Source organism: Vulpes lagopus, chromosome 6, assembly GCF_018345385.1.
Source record: "Vulpes lagopus strain Blue_001 chromosome 6, ASM1834538v1, whole genome shotgun sequence".
Classification (NCBI taxonomy): domain Eukaryota; kingdom Metazoa; phylum Chordata; class Mammalia; order Carnivora; family Canidae; genus Vulpes; species Vulpes lagopus.
Window position 1 is genome coordinate 13143490 of NC_054829.1, and position 26976 is coordinate 13170465.

The 26976-nt window shown below is 45.3% G+C and overlaps 1 protein-coding gene across 1 annotated transcript in view; it reads right to left on the minus strand.

Annotated features, from left to right (window-relative positions):
• Positions 1-1641: 1641 nt before the first annotated feature.
• The window catches only part of TTC8 (tetratricopeptide repeat domain 8), a 189846-nt gene continuing 164511 nt past the window's right edge, over positions 1642-26976 (minus strand). The window contains exons 21-25 of the mRNA XM_041757777.1: positions 20306-20395; positions 17681-17852; positions 4006-4055; positions 2630-2726; positions 1642-1754 (exon numbers count right to left, since the gene is read on the minus strand). Of these exons, the coding sequence (XP_041613711.1) occupies positions 1642-1754; positions 2630-2726; positions 4006-4055; positions 17681-17852; positions 20306-20395 (522 nt within the window). The remainder of the gene's footprint in view (positions 1755-2629; positions 2727-4005; positions 4056-17680; positions 17853-20305; positions 20396-26976) is intronic.

Genomic DNA, 26976 nt, shown 5'->3' on the forward strand with positions numbered 1-26976 from the left:
TCCTATCGCTGCTGTAACAACCACAAACTTGGTGGCTTAAAACAACACACGTTCAATCTCTTATAGCTGTGGAGATGAGAAATCTGGAATTGTCATTCTCTCTCTGTCTCTCTCTGTCTCTCTCTCTCTCTCTCTCTGTGTCTCTCATGATTAAATAAATAAAATCTTTAAAAATAAAAAAAGGGATGCCTGGGTGGTTCAGTGGTTAAGTGTCTGCCTTCAGCTCAGGGCCTGATCCTGGAGGCCCTGGGATTGTGTCCCACATCGGGCTCCTTACGTGGAGCCTGCTTCTCCTTCTGCCTATGTCTCTGCCTCTCTCTCTCTTTCTCTGTGTCTCTCGTGAATAAATAAATAAAATCTTAAAAAAAAAAAAGGAAATTTAGAATCACTTGGCTAAAGTCAAGGTGCCAGCAGGGCTGCATTCCTTCTGGAGGTTCCATGAGAGAATCTATTTCTTACCTCTTCTACCTTTTATTTATTTTTAATTAAAAAAATTTTTTTAAAGATTTTATTTATTCATAAGAGACAGAGAGAGAGAAGAAAGGCAGAGTCGCAGGCAGAGGGAGAAGCAGGGTCCACACACGGAGCCCAATGTTAGATTCGATCCTGGGACTCTAGGATCATGCCCTGAGCCGAAGGCAGACACTTAACCACCACCGAGCCACCCAGGCATCCCTTACCTCTTCTACCTTTTAGAAGCAGCCAACAATCCTTGGCTGGGGCCCTCTCCCTTTATCTTTGAAGCCAGTAGAATAGCATCTTTAAGTTGCTCTCTGCTTTCATTGCCACATCACCTCCTTCTATATAAGGATCTTTATCAGTGATTGAGCCCACCTTGATAATCCAGGATCGTCTTCATATCTTAAAACCCTTAACTTAATGACTTCTGCAAAGGCTCTTTTGTCATATGTGGTAACATGACATATAAGGTCACAAGCTCAAGTGATTAGGATGGGGACATATTTGGGGTCCATTATTCAGCTTACCATTCTTGGATGCATTTGATTAAACCATATATGTTTGAGGTTAAAAATAAAAGTTGAATACTGGCAATTCTACGTGTTTCAACCTGAGGGTCCTCGCTATATAGGAGTTGCTATTAACACAAAAAAACACAAGAGGAGATTATTTTACCATAAACTGCCAGTTCCAGGCCTGTCTCTGTTGTCTCTGGCAACTTGAAGGAGGGTCCTGGATCTTTAGTATTTTCTGTGTCACTGCCCCAAAAGCCTGGGTATCTCCCCACCCCAAGGCCACTTGCCTCCCCACTGTCTTGGAAGAGGCTGGTGGAAGGACTGCAGAAAGCTCCTCTGCCCACAGGGCAGGAGAGTTCCTCAGCCAGCTACAACACCCTCAACCCGACAGCCCAAATATTGTTGAGGAAAAAGCAACTTTAAGACTTCCATGTTGGAAATGTGTGTGAAGCCAGTGCCAAGACGCGCCATATTGGGACCTGAGGACAGAAGGGAAAAACAATCAGTGATACTGATCCTATCGGAATTTAAAATGATATTTTATTCACCAGGGACCTTTTTTGCATTAATTTGGATTTAAAACAAAATATTAAAAAAATATTGCTTCAAAGTATTATTTACCTTGATTACTGGTTTTTTGGTACCCCCCCCCCCTTAAATTTGCACCCTAGATTTCACTGTCCTTGCGTTCATTCCCACTCTGGTCTGTGGATCTATATTTATAGCTGTTTTCTTTAATGATAGTTTGGACGGACACTCCTGCCAAAAGTTCAACTTTATCTATAGAGAAAACCCACGATGGTTAGGATTTACTGAGATAACAGGAAAGGAGGGCCATCTCCCAACCTCTAAACTGTCCATTGTCCAAGTGACTCTCTTTCTGCCAATTGCCTTCTCCAAGCGGGAAAGAATAAACTAATTTCATACCTATTCAGTCCAATAAAGCTCATTGTCCTACCTCTACCTCCAGTGATAAGAGACAGGAACACTTCATTTTCCATTGCTAAGCAACAGCAAAAACAGAGCCCGGCATCTGTGCTGGGCCTGACCGGCTGATAGGGATCAGTGTCTAAAGTTCTTGTTTGCATTTTGAAGTCAACAATAATTGCAGTTCTCTATTAGTGTTCATTAAGTTGGTTTATGGCTGGACCAACTCCAATCTCCATTCGGCGCTTTGAATGTGTTGTCCTCCCAGGGAGAAATATTTGGCAATAAAACCCTGTGCTGATTTCCTCAACTCATTTCCCCTTGATAGGCTGAGAAACTATGGTCGCCGTCCACAGTTCTCTAGCTGTGGAGAACAAGGCCTCTGGTGAAGGCTCTGGAAGAGTGGGTGGTGAACAGGGCAGGGAGGATGGCTTTCTTCCACTCCAAGCTAAAAGTAGGCCAGTGGAGCAGGCATCTACTATGTGAACCAAGCCGGGGTGGAGAGTACTGCCCCATTTCCCCAACGCCAGCACTAAAGTTTGGAAAGAGCCCTCTTGAGCTTCTTTCCATGGTCTAGTGCCAGGAATAGGCACCACCCAGGGACGTGATCGGCTCCTGCCTCCCTGGCCCCGGGAATGGGTCAAACGGTGGCCTCAGCGTAATGGTAGAAGGTTCCAGCCAGCTTGAAAGAGCCGCCCTTGGATGCCATTTCCCAGGTGTTGACTCACCCCAGGCGGCTGGGAGTCTGCCATCCTGGCGGAGGAGCAGGTCTGCCACCTTATGTAACCTTCCCTTTATCCCCAGTTCTCGGGAGCTAGGTCTGCTCTGAAAATAAAACCAGAAAACAGCTTAAAGCAATTAATGAGGATGTTGTTCTCCTTCCTAGACTCTAGTCCAAGACACCCTCCACTCTCAGCACTCTCCAAAGCAAAAGAGTGACTCCTGGTAGTCATCATCTTGTCTCCCCTACACGGGGGAGAATTTCTTAGGGCCAAGATGGATAACAAGCCTGCTTGCACCCCCTAGTGTACACAGGAGCCCAACACCATTCAAAGTTGTGTCGGGGTGAGGTGAGACCAGGCAAGTGGGGTTGTAGAAGTTTATCCCCGTGATTGGGGCTTGGGGTGGGAGGTTGTAATTCCTCAAGGCTGGAGTTAGATAAGAAGAAGCCAACTTTACACTTCCGATTCAGTTCATGACCTAGGAAATTGGGTCACTTTCTTCTTACTCTTGTCTCTCTTCTTCTGCTTGCTCTAAAGCAAGAGGCTCCCTTTGTGTCTTCATTACTGAAAACCAATTAGTCAAAATACTTGAATCTCATTGAGAAGCTACAGAGTAGCCCTGTCTTGTGGTTGATATGTGCAGAAGTCTCACTGTTGTCAACCGAGAAACTCTGAAAGTTCAGGGTCATTTGATTTGCTGCCATAGTTAGAATGTGTACATACTTCTTTGGAGTCAGAGGTATCATAGGACAGTGATTCCCAAACAATAGACCATCAGTGGCAGGTTGAGAAGATCTGAACAGCAGCAAGTTCCTTGTATCCTCATAATTCTGTAAATCATTCTCAGAAAATATATGCAGAAGAGAGTTTAGGTAAATGTGAAAAGGAATCTGTTTTCAGGATAAGCCAAGGATGGGCCCTGGAGTATGATCTGGGAGTCAGGAACCATGGAGATCTTTAGAAGAATTGACAACCACACACTTAGGATAAAGTAGGAGGCTTCCCTACCTAGAAGCCTTCCAGGCCAACTATTTTGATCAAAAAGTCAAGAACAGGGATGGCAAATAGGTTTCATATTAGATACCAGCTTTGGTCACCTGAAGAGCCTGACACACTGGGAGTATTCTTGAAGGTTCATTTCAAGTAAAAGTATCACGAATGATAAGTGATGTCTGTCATGAGCACAGGACAAAAGTATGTGTGGTATACTTGCCAACAAGGCAGGAAAAAAAGAGAGGGTGTTACAGGAATTCTAATTATAAGAAATTATTAAGAAAGCTAAGCCACCTCACCTTTTGATGCTGTCTTTTCATCATTCTTGCAATCATGGATTGTGCTGATGTGGTTTTCCAACTTCCTCTCCTAAGGTGTGAGGAACTTACCACTCCCACCTTCTTCCCGAGTTCGTATAATTCCTCTGCTGACTTGAAGGCTGATGTGGAGTAACAACAGGGTAGAGGTGGGAATGCACGTGATTCTCGCCTATTTTGAGACTATACAGGGATGGCTCAATCCCCATGTACCAGTGAGATGTTGACTACATATTCAGTAGGCTGGTAAGTACTATGGGTGTGCAGAGAAAGAGAAAGAGAGGAGAGGGAAAAAACCTCCTCCATTGACACTTTCCTTAGGTCCTCAACCCGTAAGAGGCCATCAGAGAACAGGGTCCTGCCTGGCAGACCACAGTCTCAGGAGACTCACAGGAAGAGGAGTCAGACAAAGGTAAAGCATCCACGGTCCCTCCTTCTGACCCTGTAGACGTTCATACAGCCATGGGTTGGAAGGAAGAGAGCTGCTGAGCGTCTGGCTCGACTCTGAAGCTATGCCCTGTCCAGGTCGCTGTAGAACCCTGGGGAGTCCTACTGGGCTCCTTCCAAAGTGCAGCTTGACCTTCCACTTCTCTTCATCTTTACTGCTCCCCTTCCAGTCCTGGCCATGGCCACCTCTCCATGGACAACACACTGGCCTTCAAGCAGCTACCCCTGGATCTGTCCCCAACCCCTCAACCCCTCTGCCTGCCCAGTGCCCTGGGGTCTACTCTCCAAACAACAGTTACTGGTATGACCTTGTCGAACACAAAATCTGACTGTCATCATGTGCTTCATACTCCCTTGTGGCTCCTCATCTTGTCCCATATCCTGCACTGGGGAGCCAAAGCTTCTTTCTCCAGCCCATTATGTCTGACACCTCCTCCCCTGTGCTCTTACCAGGTAGCCACATGGGCCTTCAGATGGCTCCTTGCAGTAATACCTCTGTCTGGGGGGCCCTTATGCAAATTCTCCCACCTCAATCCCTTGCCTTCTTTCTCCTTCTCCTCTTTGTTAACATCTACCTCCTGCTCTGCCTCCCAGCTTGAATGTCTCCTCCTTGGGGCTAGGTCAGGCCTTCTTGTTATAGGCTCATAGAGTACCTCAAATCTTCCCTAGGGACATCGATCACAATTTTAACTAGTTATTTGCAAAATTATCTGCATAATATCCATTCCCAGCTAGACCATAAGTCCCATGAAATGAGGTCTGATTCTCTATTTGCTACAGTGTCTCAAGGTCTTAGCATAGCCCTTCACAAAGCCTCTGACAGGTAGTAGGTGCTTAACATTTGTTGAATAAATTAATAAATGGAATAAGGAGAGAGAGAAAGATGTGCAGATGGATTGATGGATGGGTGGTGACTTTCTAAGATTCCATTAGATTTCTTTTTTTTTTTTTTTTAAGATTTTATTTATTTATTCATGAGAGACACACAGAGAGAGGCAGAGACACAGGCAGAGGGAGAAGCAGGCTCCCTGCAGGGAGCCCAATGCAATACTCCATCCCAGGACTCCAGGATCACAACCAGAGCCAAAGGCAGATACTCAACCACTGAGCCACCCAGGTGTCCCAGATTCCAGTAGATTTCTACCCCTTGCCTATCACAGTGAAAGAGATAGGTCCAGTACTTTTGGCATCATCACTAAAGGAGGGAGGGAAGGAGGGGTAGTTCTGGATTGTAGCTTCATGTCCCACACATTTGAGCTTTGCCTTTCCAAGGCTTCCAGGGTTGAATGTCCCAAATCCTGTTCCTCAAAACGTTATTTAAGAAAAGGAGAAATCCAAAAGAAAACTTAATAGATCAGAGGGAAGGAAACCAAACTTGGAGCATTCATTCATGCTGCAGGGAAGGTTCGATGAAAATAAGTCACTTCGGTGGCTGCCTTTGAACCATTCCAGCCCCAGCAGTAGCCTGTCACAAAGTGTGCTGCTTTGCCCTGGGACCTTCTGAAAGCTAAGAAAGCAGACAAGTCTAGTAGTTTCATGACCTTTTTTTTTTTTTTTTTTTTTTTACTATTATTATAAGGCAGACTCCAAAGATGTCTACTACTAATTGTACTAATTGGCCATGTAAATTAAACCTCATATATGTAACATGAGGGAAAATGGACTATGATATGGATTTTGGCTCCATAGGATCTGTTCAGGCATCTTAGGCCTGTGCCACCAACTTTTTTGGTGGAAGGAGAGCTGAGGAGTGGGACATGAATGATTTAGCAGCAGAAGTCCAACGGGGTCTTCCGAATGCTAAATTTGGGGACAGGTTCAGAGATTCAGCCCTAGTTTCCATACTCCCTCCTGAGGACTGGGTCTCTTCTCTCGTTGTGGGAGTTCACATTGCATTGGGTTTTTGTTTATGTGGACTCCTTTCTGCTATCAAGGCCCATCCAAACCTGGACTGATGACCATGAGCAACAAAAATCTCAAAGGATGTGATGTCTGCAATCCCGACCTGCAGGCTGTTGTGTAGACCAGGGAGCATTTTTTGAAGGTGCTATAGAGGGCAGTTGGGCTGGGTGAGGTGTTCACACCATGCTCCCACAGCACGCAGCAAGCACCACTCCTGGCAAAGTGCTCATCAGTCACAGACAGGAAGCAGTGTGAGCAAAGAGACCAGGTCTCCCTCTTTAGAGCTGTGACCCTGGTGAATATATGCTTGCTGGTGAGAGATAAACACATGGATGTGTGGATGGATGGATGGATGGATGGATGGAGAAATGGAGAAATGGGCTGAACATCACTTCAAGCTTTCTAATCATTAGAACTGCCCAATGATGGAATGGGCTGCTTTGAAAAAGACCACCAGTATAAATTCTAGTTGCAATGGGACAGCACTAGGCATCTGGTGGTGGGAGACACATCTGGAATTCATGCACTCTAGGGTCAGACAAGTCTGGTGTGAGCCCTGGCACTGCTACTTATGGCTGTGAGACTATCAGGCAGTTTGCCTCACCATCCATATCTGTAAAATGAGAATAATAATCCAGTTTGAGTTTCCCTAAAGAAGAGCCTGAGACAAGGATGTGAGTAGAGGTAGTTTATTTGGGAGGTCATCCAGGAAGCAGGAGGGAAGCAGCAGTGAGTGGAGGCCAGAGAAAGAGGAAAAAAAACCTATCAAGGGGGCCTTATTAAGCCCTGCCAAACCAGTGGCACTCACTCCTATTGGCAGTCTTAAAGGAATTACATGGCAAGTGTTTCTTTTAAGGGTGAAAGGCCTGACATCTCTCTACCACCTCCCATCTCCATCCTTTGAGGCAACCCCCCTGCCTTCTCTCATCCCTCAAATGACAGGCCACTGGAGGTAAGGAGCTGTCCATCCCAGCTGCAGCTGAAGTTAGAGGGAGGCAGAGGGGATGTGGCACAGGGCACTGTTTTGGGTCCACCTCAAAGCTCTCCATGGTGATAGAATGGAATAGGAGCTTCATAAAGGGGGGACAATTGTCAAGACCACATTCATTTAATAAGTATACTTTAGGGGTGCCTGGCTGGCTCAGTTGGTAGAGCATGAGACTCTCGATCTTAGGGATGTGAGTTTGAACTCCATATTGGGCGTAGAGTTCCCTTAGAATAAACAGATAGATAGATGATAGAGAGATAGATGACAGATAGATAGCTATACTTTAATATAAATTACACACATAAGATAAAGTAAAACTCTAAAATGTAACACAGTACCTGAAAATAAAGTGCTACACACAGCCATTAATTGTTATTAATTTATTTTTATTAAGAAGCAATGCTACTTTTCAAGAGGAACAGGAATCATTTGGGGTAACTGTAGCATTTGGGCCTGTGTAGTTGCTTAGAGGAGCCATTGTTTTGGAGATAGAAATAGTTTTGGCCTTGACCTACAGAACGAAAACTGTAGATGAATTAGGACAGCCTTTCAGACATTTGGGCACATTGGACTTTCTCATTTGGATTTTAGTGAAGCCTCTGCCTCTAACACCCTCTGACATGTAGTCTGAGAGTTTTCTGAGTTGAACTGACAGCTTGAAAGTAGGAACAATAGGATCGTGTCAGGGAGAATTACCTGGAGACCCCAGATGTCCTAAAATGGTCATTTGACTGAATGACTTATGGAAAAAAAAAGTGCAAAAAGCTGTGCAGACAAGCCCATGGCGGTTGAGCTCAAACCCTACCCCATGGTGCAAAAGGAACGAGTGGCCAAAACGGTTTTCATCACATACATCCACACTCTTGCACGTTCTGGACCAGGATTAGCTCTGTCAACCGTTACACGCCTCCTGAAGGAAGGCGGAACCCCATGGGAGAAATGGAGGACAGTGGCCAGCAGGCGGTACAGCTTTTTTGCTGGAGAACTGCTTTTTGAAATCTTTGGTTTTGGCCTGGGTATGCTCTCTAAAGGAAATATCTTCTCCTCCCTGAACAGACTTGGCTTCAGGAAGGAAGGCAGGTGATGGGGGATGGGGGATGGGGGAGGGGGAAGAGGTAGTGCCAAGGATACAAGGGAGAGAGAAAACAAATCAGATGGTTTAGAAGGAATTCAGTGGGACCACCCCTAGGCACCTTGGCCTGGCTTTCTGCAGCATTAGAATTCCCGCAGCAGATCCCCTCTTCCAGGGACGTTGGCGTGGCTATGAGCTGGCCCCCTGGCTGCACTGTGGTTTCTACCATTGCCCAACCAGCAATGGCCACTTAAAGTTCTCATTTTCAGGCGTTTGATGTTCTCCTGGCCTGCAGAGATGGGTACCCATGACCCGCTGTCCTGTGGCACAGCGTACAGCCCCCCTACTGCCCCAAGCAAAGGTACTTGGGTTAAACCCCGGAGTGCTGCAGAAGAAAGTCTTCTTGAGACACATTGCTTGAGCTGCCCTGTCGATACTAACGCATTCAGGAAGCTGAAGGGGGTTCCCAGGACACCATGTCAGGTCTGGCATTCAAATATTTAGTGGCCGAGTAATTACTGTAATAATTAATTTCCGTTGCTTAATCCAGCAATCAGGCATGTTGCTTTCCACATGGGAAAATGTTGGTCCCCATAGGGATATCTGTGTGTGTGTGTGCGTGTGTGCACGTGTCGTATAAAATACAGAGCAGCAATTGCTATGTAGTTAAGATTTGGAGATCAGTCCGTGATAGCAATAAGATGCTTTTAGTTTGGTTTTTAGTTACAGGTTTGGGAGAAAAGCCAAAAGGTAAATAAAGAAAAACAAATACCCCAAACTTCAAATGCCATCCTTGTGAGAACTTCTCCAAAGTAAAGTCTGATCAACTGTTACAATTTTTAGCTTTGGAAATGGCACTTTGGAAGAGGATCATCTTACCTAAATCCTGTCCTAGGCTTTCCAGAGCCGTGTTGCTCAGTAGTTATATACACAGAAAGCCACAATATGCAAGGTTAAATTTTCTAGTAGCCACATTTTTATTTTTTATTTTTTAAAAGTTTATTTATTTATTTATGATAGAGAGAGAGAGAGAGAGGCAGAGACACAGGCAGAGGGAGAAGCAGGCTCCATGCCAGGAGCCTGACGTGGGACTCGATTCCAGGACTCCAGGATCGCGCCCTAGGCCAAAGGCAGGTGCCAAACCGCTGAGCCACCCAGGGATCCCCATAGCCACATTTTTAAAAAGCAAAACGTGTTAGAGAAATTACTTTTATTTTATTTTTTTTATTTTTTTTTATTTTTTTTTATTTTTATTTTTTTGAGAAATTACTTTTAATAATCAATTTCACTTCGTGTGATAGATCTGAAATTCTGCCATTGGAAAATGTAATCAATAGAGAAAATATTGGGGCGCCTGGTTGGCTCAGCTGGTTGAGTGTCTGCCTTCAGCTCAGGCCATGAGATCAAGCCCTGCATCCAGCTCTCTGCTCAGTGGGGAGTCTGCTTCTCCCTCTCCCTCTGTCCCTCCCCCTGCTTGTGCTCTCTCTGTGTCGAATAAATAAAATTGCTAAAAAACTTTTTTTTAAATAGAGAAAATAGGGATGCCTGGGTGGCTCAGCTGTTCAGTGCCTGCCTTTGATCCTGGAGTCCCGGGATCGAGTCCCGTGTTAGGCTCCCTGCATGGAGCCTGCTTCTCCCTCTGCCTGTGTCTCTGCCTCTCTCTCTCTCTCTCATGAATAAATAAATAAATAATCTTTTAAAAAAGTAAATAAAAATAGAGAAAATACTAACAGGATAGCTTCCATTCTCTTTTTCATACAAAGACTTTGAAACCTGACGTCTTTTTTAAATAAAATATTTAATTTATTTATTAGAGAGAGAGAGAGAGAGCAGGAGGAGGGGTAGAAGAAGAGAATCTCAAGCAGACTCCAGGCTGAGGGCAGAGCCTGATTCCAGGGCTCCATCTCACCACCCTGAGGTCATCATGAACTGAGCCAAAATTAAGAGTTGGACACTTAACCAACTGAGCCACCCAGATGCCCCTGAAATCTGAGGTAGTGTTTACAATTACAAGGTATCTCAATTCACTTTAAAGTGCAGTTCCTCAGTCTCACTGGCCACATTTCAAATACCCAATAGCCACACGTTCCTAGAGACCTCTATCTTGGCAGCACAGAAGCATGGAATGCTGGACAGATCCACCTCTACGAAACCATCGCTTAAACAGAAATGATAACCTTGTCATAAAAGAAAAAGGCAATGGTGTTTTGTGCGTCAAAGGATGATCTGATCCAGTTTAAGCAGTTCCTAGTCACCTTGATCGATTGGGAGATGGGAGATCATGTCTTTCTCATTGTAAGCCCCTCTTTGAATTTATTTTTGTGTTGGTTTTCCTTTTCCCAAGGTGGGACAGGTGATGAGGACCTAGGACACAAAAGTGAATGAAAGCCTAGCTCTACCTGATGCGTGGGGTTGGGGGGGTGTGTAGGATACAGAACAAGAATTGAGATGGATTCTGAACTTGGGGAGTTTGCCATCAGGGAGAAGAAGCTGTATCAAAACAGAATGATCCCAAAAGTATGGGATCGAGTTAAATGTGATTAAATGCCACAGTGAAAGGTGGATGGGAACAAGAAGTCAAAGCTGGCTGGATTTACCAGGGATAATTTCTAGGGAATGGCAGGCCCTCTGAGACAATCAGATTTGCCAGCTTCTCTGAAAACCTCCATTTCCCCTTTTTGCTCTCTATTTTGACTCTCCTTTCCTCATCCCCTCTGGTGGTCTTTAGTGCACCACTAAAGGATTTCTAGTTCCCATCTTCAGGGAGGGTTGTATTTCCTGGCCCCTATGTGGTTGGGCAAGGCCACATGACCAACTCTAGCTGGTGAGTTATGATCAGAAGTGAAGTGAGTCACCCCCAGGCCAGAACATTTAGGTACCAGTGTGGGACCCCTTTTGAAGGACTCTCTTTAAAGAGATGGCTTGAGATGGCTCAAGCCATGATGGCTTGAGATGAGAGATGGGATGGCTTGGCTCTCCATCACTACAGTGCTTTGAACCCTTCTGCTGAAGGGTTCCTTAAGAAAGGGCAGAATTTCCTTGAGGTGGGTGGGTTGGAAAGAGGGGCCAGGAGACTAATATCTCTACATAGATGTTCGACGACCCTGGAATCCCCTGCATCCTCTGCTTAGGACACCCCCGTCCATGGTCACTTAGGTCATCAGGGGCCCCCTTCTGGGAAACCCACCTGCAGCGCCCATTCCATGGAAGAGAGGCATAGTCAGCTCTCAGTGCTGAGAGTCGGAGGGGTGTGTGGTGGGGAACACCTGGCTCTGTCCCAGAGAAGGAGAAAGAAGAGAACAAAGGTCCCGCCCACTAGTGTTGAAGAAAACTAAAGGCTGAGAGCCAATGAGTATCTCGGGTGACCCTGGACCTGCTGCCCAGAATGCCCCTCTTCCTTTATAGCCCTCCCACTGCATGCTGCTTCCTAAGGCCTCCTTTTCCTTTTCCTACCCCTTCCAGACAGTCCTTTAGTCAGATTTTACCTTGCCAGGTAAGCAGCAGGCCTCACACGTTCATTCAGTTATTCAACAAGTGGTCATTGAAGGGCACCTACGTACTCATCTTGAGGATGCTGTGCCGCATGTACTCCTGCCCTTAAGGAGTTCAAATAGGGGGAGAGTGACAAGTAGGGCTACCATTCCCGAGGTGCATTTAGTAGTGTTAGGACTGGCAGTCCAGACACAGTTACTAGCGGAAAGAATCCCTTTCCCCAGCCTGAGAAGTCAAGGAGGACTTCCCAGTGGAGGTGAGGCAGGAGCCACCAGCCAGGGGTCAGGGAGAGGCAGTCCGGGCATAGGTAGTAAGGGGTACAAAAGAGCAAGTGAGCAAAGGCAAGATCGCTGGGCTGTGTCTATACATAGAACACTAAGTGGCTGGGCAGCAGTGGCTCAGGGGGGACTGTGCCAAGCAGTAAGGTTCAAGGCTGAATTGGAGGGGACAGGACCCAGCCACAAAGGGCTCCGTAGCCATACCCATGGAGATGAGCACAGGCTCACCAAGAGCTACAAAAGAGCTCTTTAAGCAAAGGCATACCTTGATCAGGTTTACATGTCTTTGGGAGAGGGAAGAAGTGGTTTTTTTGGTTTGGTTTTGTTTTTGTGAGCTGGCCAGGCCGGAAGAGATCTGTTTTGTGGATTTATATGTGTGTTTGTGTGTTTATTTGTATTAAACAAAACTCCCTCTGGGACAGGGGATATGAAAAGATAAACCAGAAGTTCAACAAATTGAGAGCATTTGCTTTTTTTCTGAATAAGTGGCCCAGGAACAGTGGGAGAATGGTGGACAGAGAAAAACCATAAGATATAAGGAGGCCGAGGCAGAGAGAAGATAGTGAGGAGGCCAAAGAGGGAGGCTGGGGGAGGCCCAGAAGTGAGGAATATTCTAAAGCAAAGAGGGTGTCCAATATCAAATTTTAAGTGCACAGGAGCACCACACTTCAGGGTAACCCCACCCCAACCCCGTCCCCCACCAATCCTCAGCAAAAGTGATCTCTGTGTTGATGTGGGTCAGAGAGAAGGGACAACTCATGAGGCTCAGAGAGGACCCAAGAGGGTTGGGACAAGCAAGAAATAGAGTGGGGTGATAAGGATGAAGGTTGTTCCTCCCCAGAGGACTACTGTGGGTATTGGGTGCGGGAAGATGTTGAAACAGGGCTTGAGCCAGATTTCTTTACTGTAAGAAACGCAATGATGAGAGAGGGGTGAATAGCCACGTGGGCTGTAACCATACTCCGAAGGAGAATTTACAAGGTTAAATTCTGTCTATGTTTCCTTGGAAACCCCTCAGGCTGGACAGAGGAGGAATATGTGTATGTAAGTTAACTTTAAGTGGTGAAAGAGGTGGAAGAGGGCTAATTAGTAAATATGTGAAAGATCCCAAGTTTCAAATATTGCTTTCTAATACTTCCCCCAGAGAGTTTAATTAAGAATGATTAGAGGGGGACCTGGCTCAGTGGAGCATCTGTCTTTGGCTCAGGTCATGATCTGAGGTCCGGGGATCGGGTCCCACATCGGGCTCCCTGGGTGGAGCCTGCTTCTCCCTCTGCCTGTGTCTCAAAAGAATAAATAATTAAAAATATTTTTTAAAAAGAAAAAAGAACAATTGGATGTTTTTTGTTGGCTAAATGAGCCACGTTAATGGCATGTGGATAGCGAGAAAGATACATAGGCATCTCTCCACGTGTACAAGAAAGTAGCACACGAATCTAAAGCTTCGGGTCTGGAACTTTGGTTCTGTCCTTCCTCTTCTGTTCCACCTCCCCATCCACACACATATACAGAGGACTCTGTCACCCAGTTTGTTGGAAAAGTCAGTTGGTTCTGCCAGAAGGATTTTACTGCATGTGCCTCAGATGAACCTACGTTAGTTAGGGTATGCTGTTGTTACAAAGAGCTCTCCACCCCCTCCCCCCCAAATAGAGTGGCTTAAAGCAGTTGATTAGTCTCTCTAATAACCATCTCTAGGTGAGAGATCCAGGCTGATGAGACAGATCTGCTCCAGGTAGTGATTCAGAGATCTAGGCTCTAACATCTTGGTGCTCTAACAGCCCATAAGGCATTGCCTTCCAGGGTCAGAGCTGAGTTATGGGATCTCCATCTTCCTACTTGTGGGAAGGGAAACAAAGGTAGCCCAGGTGCACACAGCTTGACTCTAAACTTGGAGTATGGGTCTTTTTTTTTTTTTAAGATTTTATTTATTTAGTCATGAGAGACAGACAGAGAGAGAGAGAAAGAGAGAGAGGCAGAGACACAGGCAGAGGGAGAAGCAGGCCCCATGTAGGGAGCCTGATGCGGGATTCAATCCCAGGACTCCAGGATCATGCCCTGGGCCAAAGGCAGATGCTAAACTGCTACCCAGGGATACCCTGGAGTATGAGCATTAGTTGCCTTTTTTTTTTTTTTTCATTAGTTGCCTTTTAAGTTGGGTAAGTTGGGTCATCTCCCAGGAGATTCACTTGAGCGTTGCATATGTCCCCTCTGCTCCCTTCCAGTTGGCTCAGACTTGCTCACAGATCCACCCAGGATGAAAGACTAGGAAGTGAGGTCTCTGGTCTCTGCCTATCTTCAATCCAAGCACCGTGAAAGAAGGGGACAGTGGCATTTTACCACTCTGCCACAGAACCCTTCCTTAAGGTTCTTGTTAAAAGGACAGAGAATTGGCACTTCCCTACAGCAGGTCTAATCTAGTTTTTGTGCCTACTTATTAATCAGTGTTTGTAGGTAGGACACAATGCGGTGTCAGAATTCCTTTCACGGCAACATACTGATGGCGAGGTAGTGGAGGAGACCTGGCCACTCGTGTGCTGGGCACTCAGTACCTCCTGGGAGCTTGTTAGAAATGCTGAGTCAGGATTCAGCCTTTAACAACACCTGTAGGGGATTCTTGGCCAAGCATCCTCCTCCAAGAACTTGGTCTTGACTTTGGCCTCCCACCTAAACAGCTTTCTATAGGTTTTCATAGCTGGGAGAGCCCAGCCAGAGCCTATGACAGTGATTTTCAAACTGTAACTAAGGACCCACGAGTGGGTAGTGATATTATTTTAGCAGGTCATACCCAGCGTTGAAAGAAAAGTAGAAAAGATATAGAATAAAAAAGAAAAAGAAGACAGAGCGTATCGCCCTGAGGATGAGCGTCGTGTGTAGTTAGGGAGCCGTGTGTAGGGTGTAGGTCATTCTCAAAAACCAAGACGGTGTTTGAAAGCCACGGATGCAGGCGGCAGGGCTCGGTGGCAGGAAGTTCACGCACCACAGTCACAGCCCTGGGGCCGAATCCCACTTCTGAACAACAGCGGGCTTGGGACAACACTGAGCTACAACAGGTGCACCTGGACCTCCGGGGTGGAGGCGCCGTCGCCAGGCCAGGCCCCGGGAACCCATCTCCCGGGCGCCCTTCCTTGGCCCTCAAGCCATGCGCACCCCCTTTCTTTTCAGGACAGGAGGGCCCTGCGCCCGGACTTCTCAGCTCAGACCAAAGCCAGGAGTCCCACTGCTTTGCGCTCCACTTTCTCTGTTTGCAAAGGAAGGCACTTTCACCTAGGAGACCTTCCAGGAGCTCAGGCCGGGGGTCAGGGTCCGTGAGCGTGCCCAGGAGGCGCGCAATTGCCTCCTACCCCTTGCACACGAGGGCTCCGGAGCAGCCCGCAGGGAGGAGCGGGAGGGAGGAGCGGGAGCAGCCTCCGCGGTGGGGCGAGCACCCCCCCCCCCCCCCCGCCTCTACCTCGGGAGCGGGCGGTGCAGCGGCGCCACCGTGTGGCCGCACGTGAGAGCGCCGCCGCCGCACCTGCGCCCCAGGCCGCGCCGCCGAGCATCCCGCCACCAGCCTGGTCCAGAGCCACCCCGTCCCCGCCCCCTGCACATCCTCCCACCCCCCAGGGCAGAGTGGCCGCCGCAGGGGCGGCGTGCCGGGGGGAGCCTGGGGCCGGCGGCTCCAGACCTCACCGGCCTTGTCAACGGGGTCCCGGGTTCGAGGGTCCCTCGGCCCAGCCTCACGTTTTCTGGGCGTCCTCCCTGGCGAGCGGATCGCCTGTCGCGGGTCAGGTTCTGGGTTTACTTTGGGATCCTGCAGGGGAAGGAGGTATCCGGGCAGGCCCCCCGGGGAGGGTGCCCACCTGGACAGGGTTACAGGTGGAGGGCAGCCGGGCCCCTGCCCCGTCCACTCTCTACCTGGTGGCCCGAGCCGCTGGGCAACAAGGGCCCCCCAGGTTCCGGGGGCACCTGGTCCCCCTGTCAGATTGGGGGGGCGGATGGCTCCGCCCAGCTCAGACCCTCCAGACCCGGGAGGTCTCCCGCCCTGCCTGCGAGCTCGGGCAGGTGGAAGAGGAAGATGCTCCGGCTCGCCCCCACCCCCACTTTAAGTTCCTTTAAAAAAAATTTTTTTTTAAGATTTTATTTATTCATGAGACACAGAGAGAGGCAGAGACACAGGCAGAGGGAGAAGCAGGCTTCCTGCGGGGAGCCCAATGTGGGACTGGATCCCAGGACCCTGGGATCACGACCTGAGCCAAGGTAGACGCTCAACCACTGAGCCACCCAGGGGCCCCCAAGTTCCTATTCCCTGAAGGTTCACCCTGGGTCCACCTTGGTGCCAGATACCCCTTGGAAAGGAACCTTGTGGGCGTGTGACAATGTAGAGCTAGGTCATTTGCCCTCTTGCTTCCCTGCCCCCAGCCTTGGAGGGGGGCGTAAGAGGAGCGCATTATTGAGCTGGATCCGGGAAACTTGGGGATTTGGGAAGAAAACTCCTATCCGAAGGGTCAGCCTCTCCCTTCGTCACCACGCCCCCTGGGGAGCCGGTCCGCAGCTTCCTGGTCTGTGAAATGGGAACACACTCACCCGTGTCTTGACTATTTCGAAGCTCACACGTGAATGAATGAAGTCAGAGAAGAACCTTGAGGTGAGAACCCCAGGTTAATCATCTGGCCTGCTGGGGGGATTCTGGGCGTTACTCTTGGGGATAGTGATGATGTTTAAATCTGAATTTGGGGCCAGCGCTCATGCTTTTTAAAACACTTGTCAGATCTAAAGCAGAATCGCCGAGTTAACCATCGCAGGGTTTGCAAAGCCATTGTTAAGTGGCATTATTCACCTCACTAGTCCATGGAAGGGAGCTGAGGGACAGAGAAGGTCAATGTCTTGCCTTGGGTCGCACAGAGAAGCTAGCGGAGTCGGGATTCGACACCAAGGCTCCTAGCTCTCGAAGCCTCTCCCACCGCTGTGCTGCTGTGGAGAAGATATTCAGAGTTTCTCTTCGGGGTTCTCTGGAGCCAGAGATCACAGAGATGTGCCTTCCAGGAAATACAGGTTTTGCAACTGTTCTGTCAGAGTCCTCAGTTTTTAGAAGCAGGAGATTTTGTTCACACCATTCATGAGGGGAAAAAAGAAAACCACCTTAACAATGAATTTTCCCTCATGCCTGTTCCTAAGAGCTCTCTAGGGGAGCAAGATGTTCTCTGTGTCTGGCAGCAATATCTTTTCATCCTACATAGAGACCAATGCAAAGTCCCTATTATACACCCCCCACAATACTTCATTCTTTTTATTCTTCACTGAGTTATAGTGATGTCTACATCACTTTTGTAGCTTTTAAAACAACAGCAAATAAACTAGTGTCCCGGTCTATGGAGAGTTGGGTTTGGCGCAAATTGTATTTTCCAAAAGTGGTCACCACAAGACATCCCATCCCACCTGCTCTTAAAAATGTACCCATGACACTCTTGAACTTATGTGGGCTGCACTTAATGGTGGCACAAGCCATGGTATAGGATTTCAGAGGCTGTATGGTAAAAATGCCATGCATGTCCACCTTGCTCTCTTGGGACACTTGTTCCCGGAACTCACCTGCCATGCTGTGGGGAAGCCAATCAGCCACTTGGAGAGGCCACGTGTAGGAACTCTGGCTGACAGCATCCACCTGACGTCCCAGTTTGCCAGACAGCCAGCACCAGTCCTCAGATATGTCAGCAAAGGACTGAATCTTTAGATATTTCCCGTACCCCCACCTCAGCCCCAGCTGATGCCATATGAAGCAAAGATGAGCTTTTCCTGCCAAGCTCTGCCCAAATGGAAGATTCAAGACCAGAGTAAGTGATCATTGTTGTTTTAAATCACGACATTGAGGAGGTTTGTTACACCACAATAGATGATTGGGATTATTTCTTCACACTTTTCCACTAGGATGAACAGTCTGCAGTGAACTTCCTTAGGCCTATTGTCTTCTGCACACACCTGAAGGTTTCCCTAGGGAGACAATCTAGACACCACATTGCTGGGCCCAAGTATAAAACTGAAAGGGAATCCTGTAGAGCAGTTAAAATGAATTAACCGTATCTACATCTACCGAAATGGGGCCATCTTGAAAACAATGTCAAGGGAAACATGCAAGTTTGGAAAATGATACAGTATGGTATTACATATGTAAAATGCTAAGAACACTGAGAACAATGTTATATGTTGTTTATCTTCTGTACATGTGGTAAAAGTGAAAACATACAGGGAAAAAATACACATAACTGAGTGACTGTGATGAAGCTTTAGTAGTACCCATAACATTTCATTTCTTAAAACAAAACAAAACCCACAACTGAAGATCTAAAGTAAATACTACAATACTGACATCTGTTAAATCTGGGTGTGGAGGTATATGGGTATTGTTCTTTTAAATTTATCTTTATATTTTGTATATGTGTCATGTATTGATGTTATGTCATTAATAGTCATGTGAATATTCCATTATTTTTAAAAAGTTTTAAAACTCTCAACTCAAACTGAATTGTGGTCGTGGTAATTTTGTCCCCTTGTGGTTTTCTGTGATTTTTCTGTTGGATCACAAAACTGATTGATTAAAGCCAGACCTTTGGATTTTGATTGACAGATCAAGTCAAATACCACCCCCTCTTCCCACCATGCATTCTTTATCCTGACCACGCTTAAGGACTCTTCCTTTAAATAACAATTAAAGGCTCCTTTGGTTTCCCCAACTTTACATGAGATAGTCCTTCTGTCTGGAATATTGATCTCAGAGATTTAGTTTCAGTAATCATTCTCACACCCTATGTCTCATTCAATCCTCACCAGCCAACCGGCGACAGTTATAATAGCCTACCATTTACTAACATTACTTATATGAGCCAAGCATCATGTTAAGTGCCTCACATATGTTTTCTTTTTTTAAGTAGGTCTGTTATTGTCTTTCTTTTTTTTTCAGATAAAAAAAAAGATTTTGGCTTAAATATTAGTTGCTCTCATGGTGGTGGTGGTTGTGATTGTTATTTTCCCAAAACCTTGGTGGCAGAGCAAGAGTCAACCCCAGGCCCCGTTCAGAGTCCACACCCTTGGCCATTGGACCCTCCTGCCTCTTGTGAGAAAGCAATTCTTTTACTTCTGAAGTTACATATAAAGAACCAGATTCTCAGAGTTTCTCTTCTGGTCTACCGGATGAGCTCTTCATTCTTCCAGATGCACTGAGATGTCACCACATTTGTGAAGCCCTCCTGTGGCCAATTCCTCCATCAGAGCAGTTACTCTGGTAACTCATTTTACCTGTCTGCACAAGGCACACCTTATGCAAAATGGCTCACAGACATCTCAACTATCTCCCTAGAACAAAAACCAGAAACCCTTCTCATCTTTACCAAAGAAAGTTGAAGGACTGCCTGACTGGAGAACTGGGAGTCAAAGATAGATACCCAGAAAGCCCTGGAAGAGCAATACCAGTAGAACCAGAATGACGGTGCATTGGGCATTTGACACACACCAGGAACTGGGCCAAGTCATATACATGGATTTAATTTTCACAAAATAAAATGAACCATTGCTTTTCTCTTTTCAGTGAGCAGTGTGTCCTGGTTTCTATGTCAGTGAGGGCCCAAATCAAAATTTGTCGGGAAGGTTTTGAGGAGAGAATAAGAGGTCTTAGTTCAAAAGTTTGCCATGTTATCATAACCCGGTGAGAAGATTCCCAGCAATGTGGCTCCTCCAAGCCTGGGGTGGCATTTGTCATATCCTGGGGGGCAGGTGTAGCAGTGCCATTTAATGATACCATCATCCCATGCTTTGTCAATCTCTCTTTTTAGGAGTGACAGGCAATACTGTGTGGACTGATCTGCATTGTGCCATTAGATACTGACCAAGTCTCTTTTATCAGACTTGCTTTTCGTGGGAAGTTTTAAAAGAATGTTGGCACGGCTCTCTTTCTTTTCTTTTGACACCCCATTCAATTCACTCATTTAAACCTTCCTGTGATGTTGTGCATAGGAAGCTGTAAAGCCACATGAGGACAGCTGAAAGCAGTGACTCAGGTGACCCCAGGGCTCTGTGTCTCAGTTTCTTTTCTGAGGATCCATCTGCTCAGCATCCACTGTACACTAGGTGGTGGATAGGTCAAGCCTCACATCTGAAAATTTTGCTGAAAGGTGGAGATTCTTAGTGTATATCAAGTTCTGTGCTGTGTGACAGATATTTTACCTGGTTCTGTGAAAGCTTCAAGGGAAATGAAAAGGTTTGGTCTCCATCCTCAAAGAGCTTACTGCCTGACTGCAGGGACAAAAGAAAGTCCTATGAAAAACATACAAAACAGTGAGAGTATGTCTTATACCCAGGTTCAAAGGCCCATGAGTAAAATAAGAGATTGGCCAAGACGGGGAGAAAAAGCAATTTCCATTTCTAACCCCATCTCTTCTTCCAAAGGGCAAAGGAAGGATCTGATCTGATTTTATGAAACTCAATCTTGATCTTCCAGGCCCCAATCATCCAGTGACAGGAGCCTTTAACTCTCATTCCAACCACCAGAAGACAGTTCAAGTAGGGCCCAAGTGGAGGACCACCCAGAGTTAAAGGTATAATGAGAAAGAGTTTCTCATCTCCTCTCAGATGGTGGTCAGTAATTAAGGAGAACTTAGATATTCCTTGCTTGGACCTTGTGCTGAAGTTATTAAGTGGCCCAAACACCTATCCCCAAGCAAAACACTGGAGAGAGCACTAGGAAACTATGTCATTATGTCTATAGAAAAAGCATTGACAAAATCCAACACCCTTTCATGAAAAAGTGCTAAAAAAATAAAAAGAAAAGAAACTAACCAACCAACCTCCAAACTACTAGGTATAAAAAGGAAAGTCCTCAATCTGAAAAGGACATCCATAAAAGACCCACAGCTAACATCATACATAATGGTGAAAGGCTGATTGCTTTCCCCTTAAGATCAAGAACAAGAGAAGGATGTCTCCTCCTGCCACTTCTATTCAACATTGTGCTGGAGGTTCTAATGAGGGCAATTAGGTAAGAAAAAGAAATAAATGTATCCAGATAGCAAAGGAACACTTTCATCTTGCATACAGAAAATCCTAAGGAATCCACTAAAAAACTATTAGAACTAAGAAATTCAGCAGAGTTGTAGAGTATAAGATCAATATACAAAAATCAACTGTATTTATATATACTAGCAATGAACAATCTAAAAGTGAAATTAAGGGCAGCCCAGGTGGCTCAGCGGTTTAGTGCCGCCTTCAGCCCAGGGTGTGATCCTGGAGACCGGGGATCGAGTCCCACGTAGGGCTCCCTGCAAAGAGCTTGCTTATCCCTCTGTGTTTCTGCCTCTCTTTCTCTCTCTGTGTGTGTATCTCTCATGAATGAATAAATAATATCTTTAAAAAAATAAATAAACGTGAAATTAAGGTAATCACTACATTTACAATGGCATAAAAGTAATAAATACTTTGGAATAAGTTTCACATAAGAAGTGCAAAATTTATACTCTCAAAGTAAAATTAAAGAACATTATTGATAGAAATTAAAGAAGATTTAATAAATGGAAAGACATCCCATGCTCATGGATGGGAAAACTTAATACTATTAAGGTGGAAATAGTCCTTATATTATCTACAAATTCAAAACAATCACTATCACAATCTGTGGCCATTTTTGTGGATTTCAAGAAGCTGATCCTAAAATTCATATGGAAAAACAAGGAACCTAGAATAGCCAAAACAATCTTGAAAAAGAAGAACAAAGCTGGAGGACTCATATTTCCTGATTTTAAAATTTATTACAAAGCAGTGATTATCAAGACAGTGTGGTACTGGCATGAGGACAGACATAAAGAGCAATGAAACAGGATTGAGGAGCTACAAATAAATGCTCATATGTATGGTCAGTTGATTTTCAAACATAGTCCCAAAATAATTCAATGGGAAAAGAGTAGGGGATTTTTGGTTGTTTTTTGTTTTTAACAAATGGTGTTGGAACAACCAGATATCCCAATGCAAAAGAATGGATTTGAATCTCACATCATATAAAAAAATTAATTCAAAATGAATAGGAGACCTAAATGTAAGAACTAAAACTATGAAACTCTTAGGGAAAAAATTGATATGAATTGTGATCTTGGGTGAGGGAATGGTTTCTTTCTTTTTCTTTTTTTTTAAATAATTTTTATTGGTGTTCAATTTACCAACATACAGAATAACACCCAGTGCTCATCCCGTCAAGTGTCCCCCTCAGTGCCCGTCACCCATTGAGGGAATGGTTTCTTAGCTATGGCACCAAAATGCAAGTGACAATTAGAAAAAGAAGTAAATCAGACTTCAACAAAATTAAAAACTTTTTTTTAAATCCAAGGGTAGCATCAACAAAGTGAAAAGATCCACAGAATGGGAAAATATTTTATAATTATATATCTGGTAAGGAACTTGTATCTTGAATATGTGAAGAACTCCAGCAACTCAATAATAAAAAGACAACCCAATTTAAAAATGGGCAAAAGATATGCCTACTTATTTCTTCAAGGAAGTTTTACAACTGACCAATAAGCGAAGATGCTTACTGCTATTAGTCAGCAGGAAAATTCAAATCAAAACTGTAGTGAGATACCACTTCACACCCAATGGTTGGCTATAATTAAAACACACACACACACACACACACACACACACAGAAAATAAAAAATGTTAGCAAAGATGCAGAGAAACTAAAATGTTCACACATGACTGGCAGAAATAAAAAAACAGTGTAGCCTTTTTGAAAAATCATCTGGCAGTGTCTCAGAAAGCTAAACATAGAGTTATTGTATGACCCAGCCCAGCAATGCCATGTCCAGCTGTATATCCAAAAGAAATGAAAACACGTGTCCACAAAAAGTTATATATGAATGTACATGGTGGCAATTATTCATATAGTATGAATTTTTTATTTTATTCATCTTATATTACATTTATATATATTTTTTATATTATTGTGAGTACTGCTATGCCCGCTCACATAAAAACCAAAAAGTGGAAATAACCAACTGTTGAGTGGATGAATAAAATGTAGCATATTCTTATAAGGGAATGTTATTGGACAATAAAAAAGGAGTCAAGTACTGACACATACTACTACAACATGGATGAACTTTGAACACATATGGAGGGAAAAAAGTTAGATCAGCGATCCCCAGGTGGCTCAGCGGTTGAGCGCATGCCTTTGGCCGGGGCCTACTCCTGGAGTCCTGGGATTGAGTCCCACATCGGGCTCCCTGCATGGAGCCTGCTTCTCCCTCTGCCTGTGTCTCTGCTTCTCTCTCTCTCTCTCTCTCTCTTTCTCTCTCTCTCTCTGTGTGTCTCTCATGAATAAATAAATAAAATCTTAAAAAAAAAATCAGTTGTAGGACACCATGTAGATGAAATATCCAGAACAGGCGAATCTGTAGAGACAGAAAGAGTAGGAAATGACAGCTAAAAAGTACAGGTGTTCTTTTTGGGGTGATATGATTGATTTTGGTGATGCTTGCATAATTCTGTGAATATACTAAAACGGCTCAACTTAAAATGGTAAATTGTACGGTATGTGAATAAAGTTGCTAATGTTAATGAAGCTGTCGAAAAAAGTTATCAGTGCTGTTGCAGGAGACTTTGGGAATGAAAGAAGCATTAGCAAATTCAATACATACTTTCATCAGAAGATGCAACATGATTTCAGAAATGTTGCAAGATGTCATCTGGGAATTGAGAAAGCTTGGTAATATACCCATTTTGTAGATGAGGAAATTAGGTCCTAGAGAGTTTAATAATTTCTTCAAGGTTATCTCGTTAGTAAGTGTCAAGGTCAGCCCTTGGTGGCAGGGCAATCACTGTAATGTCAACTCCAGGGGTAGTGATTTCGTCACCTTAAATTTAGTCTAAGGAAACTTGAGCAGTGTTGATTCTATTAAAAGCTTGGCGGAGTGCCATTTGGATATGAACACTGGACTCTGGGAGCTTCTAAGAGATGGAGCCCAGGCAGACATCTCTTCCTGCTTTGACATCGGGTCCAGGATGTGTACAATGTATCATCGTGGGGAGGCATGCACCCCAGCCACACCTGCGCTCAGGGGATCCAAGGACAGCAGGCCTGGGAAGCTCTGAACCTACCCATGGGCCTGGGGCGGAGCTTGTTTGCCCCATGTGGTTGTGGCTTTATCTCCAATTCACTCACCCAATCCCTGGGACCATCAGTCAGATTGGTTTACATACCTCATGACTGTGATTGTCTTTTGTATTTATTTTCCCTCTGATCCCGGGGACACAATTTCGCAGTGGTTTCAGTGTGTGAGCCGAGGAGGACTGGTTGTGTTTCGGTGGAGCAGTTCTGTTCATTCAGTATCAGTAGCCAAGAGGCCATGGGTTCCTAGTAGACTTTTTTTTTTTTTTTTAATTTAAAGAGGTTCCTGGTGTACTGGAAAGTTAATTAAACCATGTGCTGCCTTGTCTGTTTACTTTATGGTTTGTGAATTCTCTATTTTATGGGCGAGAAACCCAAGTGCAGAGGCCATGCGTCTCATTCTGGGTAACCCAGCAGCCACAGCTCTCAAGATCCTATACTATTAACCCTGTGAGGGGTCTTCTACTCACATCTAGGTCATCCACCTACCAGGGTGGTCTGAGTGTGGGGTCAGGACTATCCCTGAGGAGGGCATGAACTTGGAGGATGCTGTAGAGTTTCCAAAGCACCACTTTCTCACTTTTCATCTTGATTCTCATTATATTCCTGAATTTATAGTGATACTCCTATTTTTCAGATGAGGAACTGAGGCTCAGAGTGGCTTGGTGACTTACTTAAGGTCACAGACCTAACCAGGATGTGAATCTTGGAATGTTAGACTCTAGGCTGAGATTCTTTTCCTACCCACCCCTTTTTCCCCTTGGTTTGTGAGAGGGGAAACCACTTATGGTCCACCCCCCATCTTCACCTTCCCTCACATCCCCATTTATAACCTAGTGAAATGAATTTGGCTTCAAAGGACACCCATAAGGGCATTGAGGAAGAAAGGAGACATGAGTGGCCAATATGAGACTGTGGGGGTGTGTGGGGAAGAGAGAGGCAGTACCTTGTTCTTGGTGATAGGGGTGGGGGATCTGGGGAGACAAGACCCAAAAGTGTAGGTGCCTTGAACAGGCTAATAATTTGTCAACTCTTTCAAACCAGTGTCCTCTACTCTCTCTCTTTGCATTAACTGCTTTCTTTTCAATTGCAGAAGTAGTAAATGTCCATGATAAAAAAAAAAAATTAAACTACTTCTTCCCATACCTTCGCCCTCCCAGAAGCTCTCGAGTGAGGACAGCCTGTCCTGTGTCTCCCTCAGGAACATTCTGGATATATACAAACACACACTTCCTCCCTTTTATTTTTACAAATGGAAACGTACTCTGTGCCCTGTCTTATACCACATTTTATTCCCTTATTTGAAGGTTCTTCCCTACTAGCTCACATAGATCTCATTTTCTTTTCTTTTTACAGATTTTATTTATTTATGTGAGACAGAAAGCACGAGCACGAGTGAGGGTGGGGGGAGGCAGAGAGGGAGAGGCAGAAGCAGACTTCCCACTGTGTAGGGAGCCTGACATGGGACTCAATCCTGGGACCCTGAGATCATGACCTGAGCCAAAGGCAGATGCTTAACTGACTGAGCCACCTGGGTGCCCAGATCTATCTCATTTTCTTCATTCTGTTACAATGGCACAGTACGCCATCCTATGGATGTTCCTTAATTTATCCAACCAGCCCCCAGTGCTGGGGTCATTTGGTTGTTTTGTTTTGTTTTGTTTTACAAATTAGGCTGTTACAAACAGTGCTGGAAAAAAATCCTTATATGTACATTTTCAGGTTTATCTCTGTAATGAATTCCTAGAAGCTGAATTGCTGAAGAAACTGCTGAATGCAAGAGAAAGGATATTTTACTCCCGATAGAGATTGCCAGATTGTCTGTTGTGCATCAGTCTGAACTCCTACCACCAGTCTCTGAGAATACCTGCCTCCCCTCAGTGTGACATAATTTTTCCATGTAGTGTTAGAAAAAGTGTTGTGGGCTGTATCATGACCCCTAAAGATATCAGGTCCTCATTCCTGGATCCTGTAAAAAGTTACATAATATGGAATAAGGCATCTTTACAGGTGTGATGAATTAGGAACTTTAACAGGGGGGAAATTATACAGGAAATTAGCCAGGTGGACCCAATGTCATCGCTGGCCTTTTAAGAGGGAGCTGGAAATTCGATTACCGGTAAAAGAGATTATGTGACGGAAGCAAAAGGAGGCAGAGAGAAAAAATGCCACATTGCTGCCTCTGGAGATTGAGGAGGGGGCCGTGAACCAAGGGAAGCAGCTGGAGAACTTGGACAGGGTATAGAAATAGCATTTCCCCTGGAAGCTCCAGGAGGAGCTCTGCCAATACCTTGATTTTAACCCAATAAAACCATTTTGGACTTCTTGATTCTAGAACTGTAAAAGGAAAAAGATTTCTGCTCTTTTGTTTGTTATAACAACAAGAAGTAGCCGATACAGGAGGGAAAGCTTAGTACTATGGGGTGAGGGGCAAAAGGGCAACACATACACCTTAGCTCCCTGCTCAAGGGGCAAAGTGATTCCCCTCTGGCCCCAGGCCTGTAACCCTTCCCCCAGCAGAGCATGCTCAAAGCCTTGATGCTTCTTAGCCCCACTCCAGGGAAGGTGGCTTAAGCTAACGTCTGTTGCAAACAGCTTATTACCATCTTTCCTCCGAACACCCACACATCTCCCTAAGAACATGTGAACAAATCCCATTTTCTTTACCTTCCTTCGTTCCCAGGAACCCCTACAGATTTGCCCTTGGGACTTCACCTGCACGTGAACTTGGGATTTTTGCAGC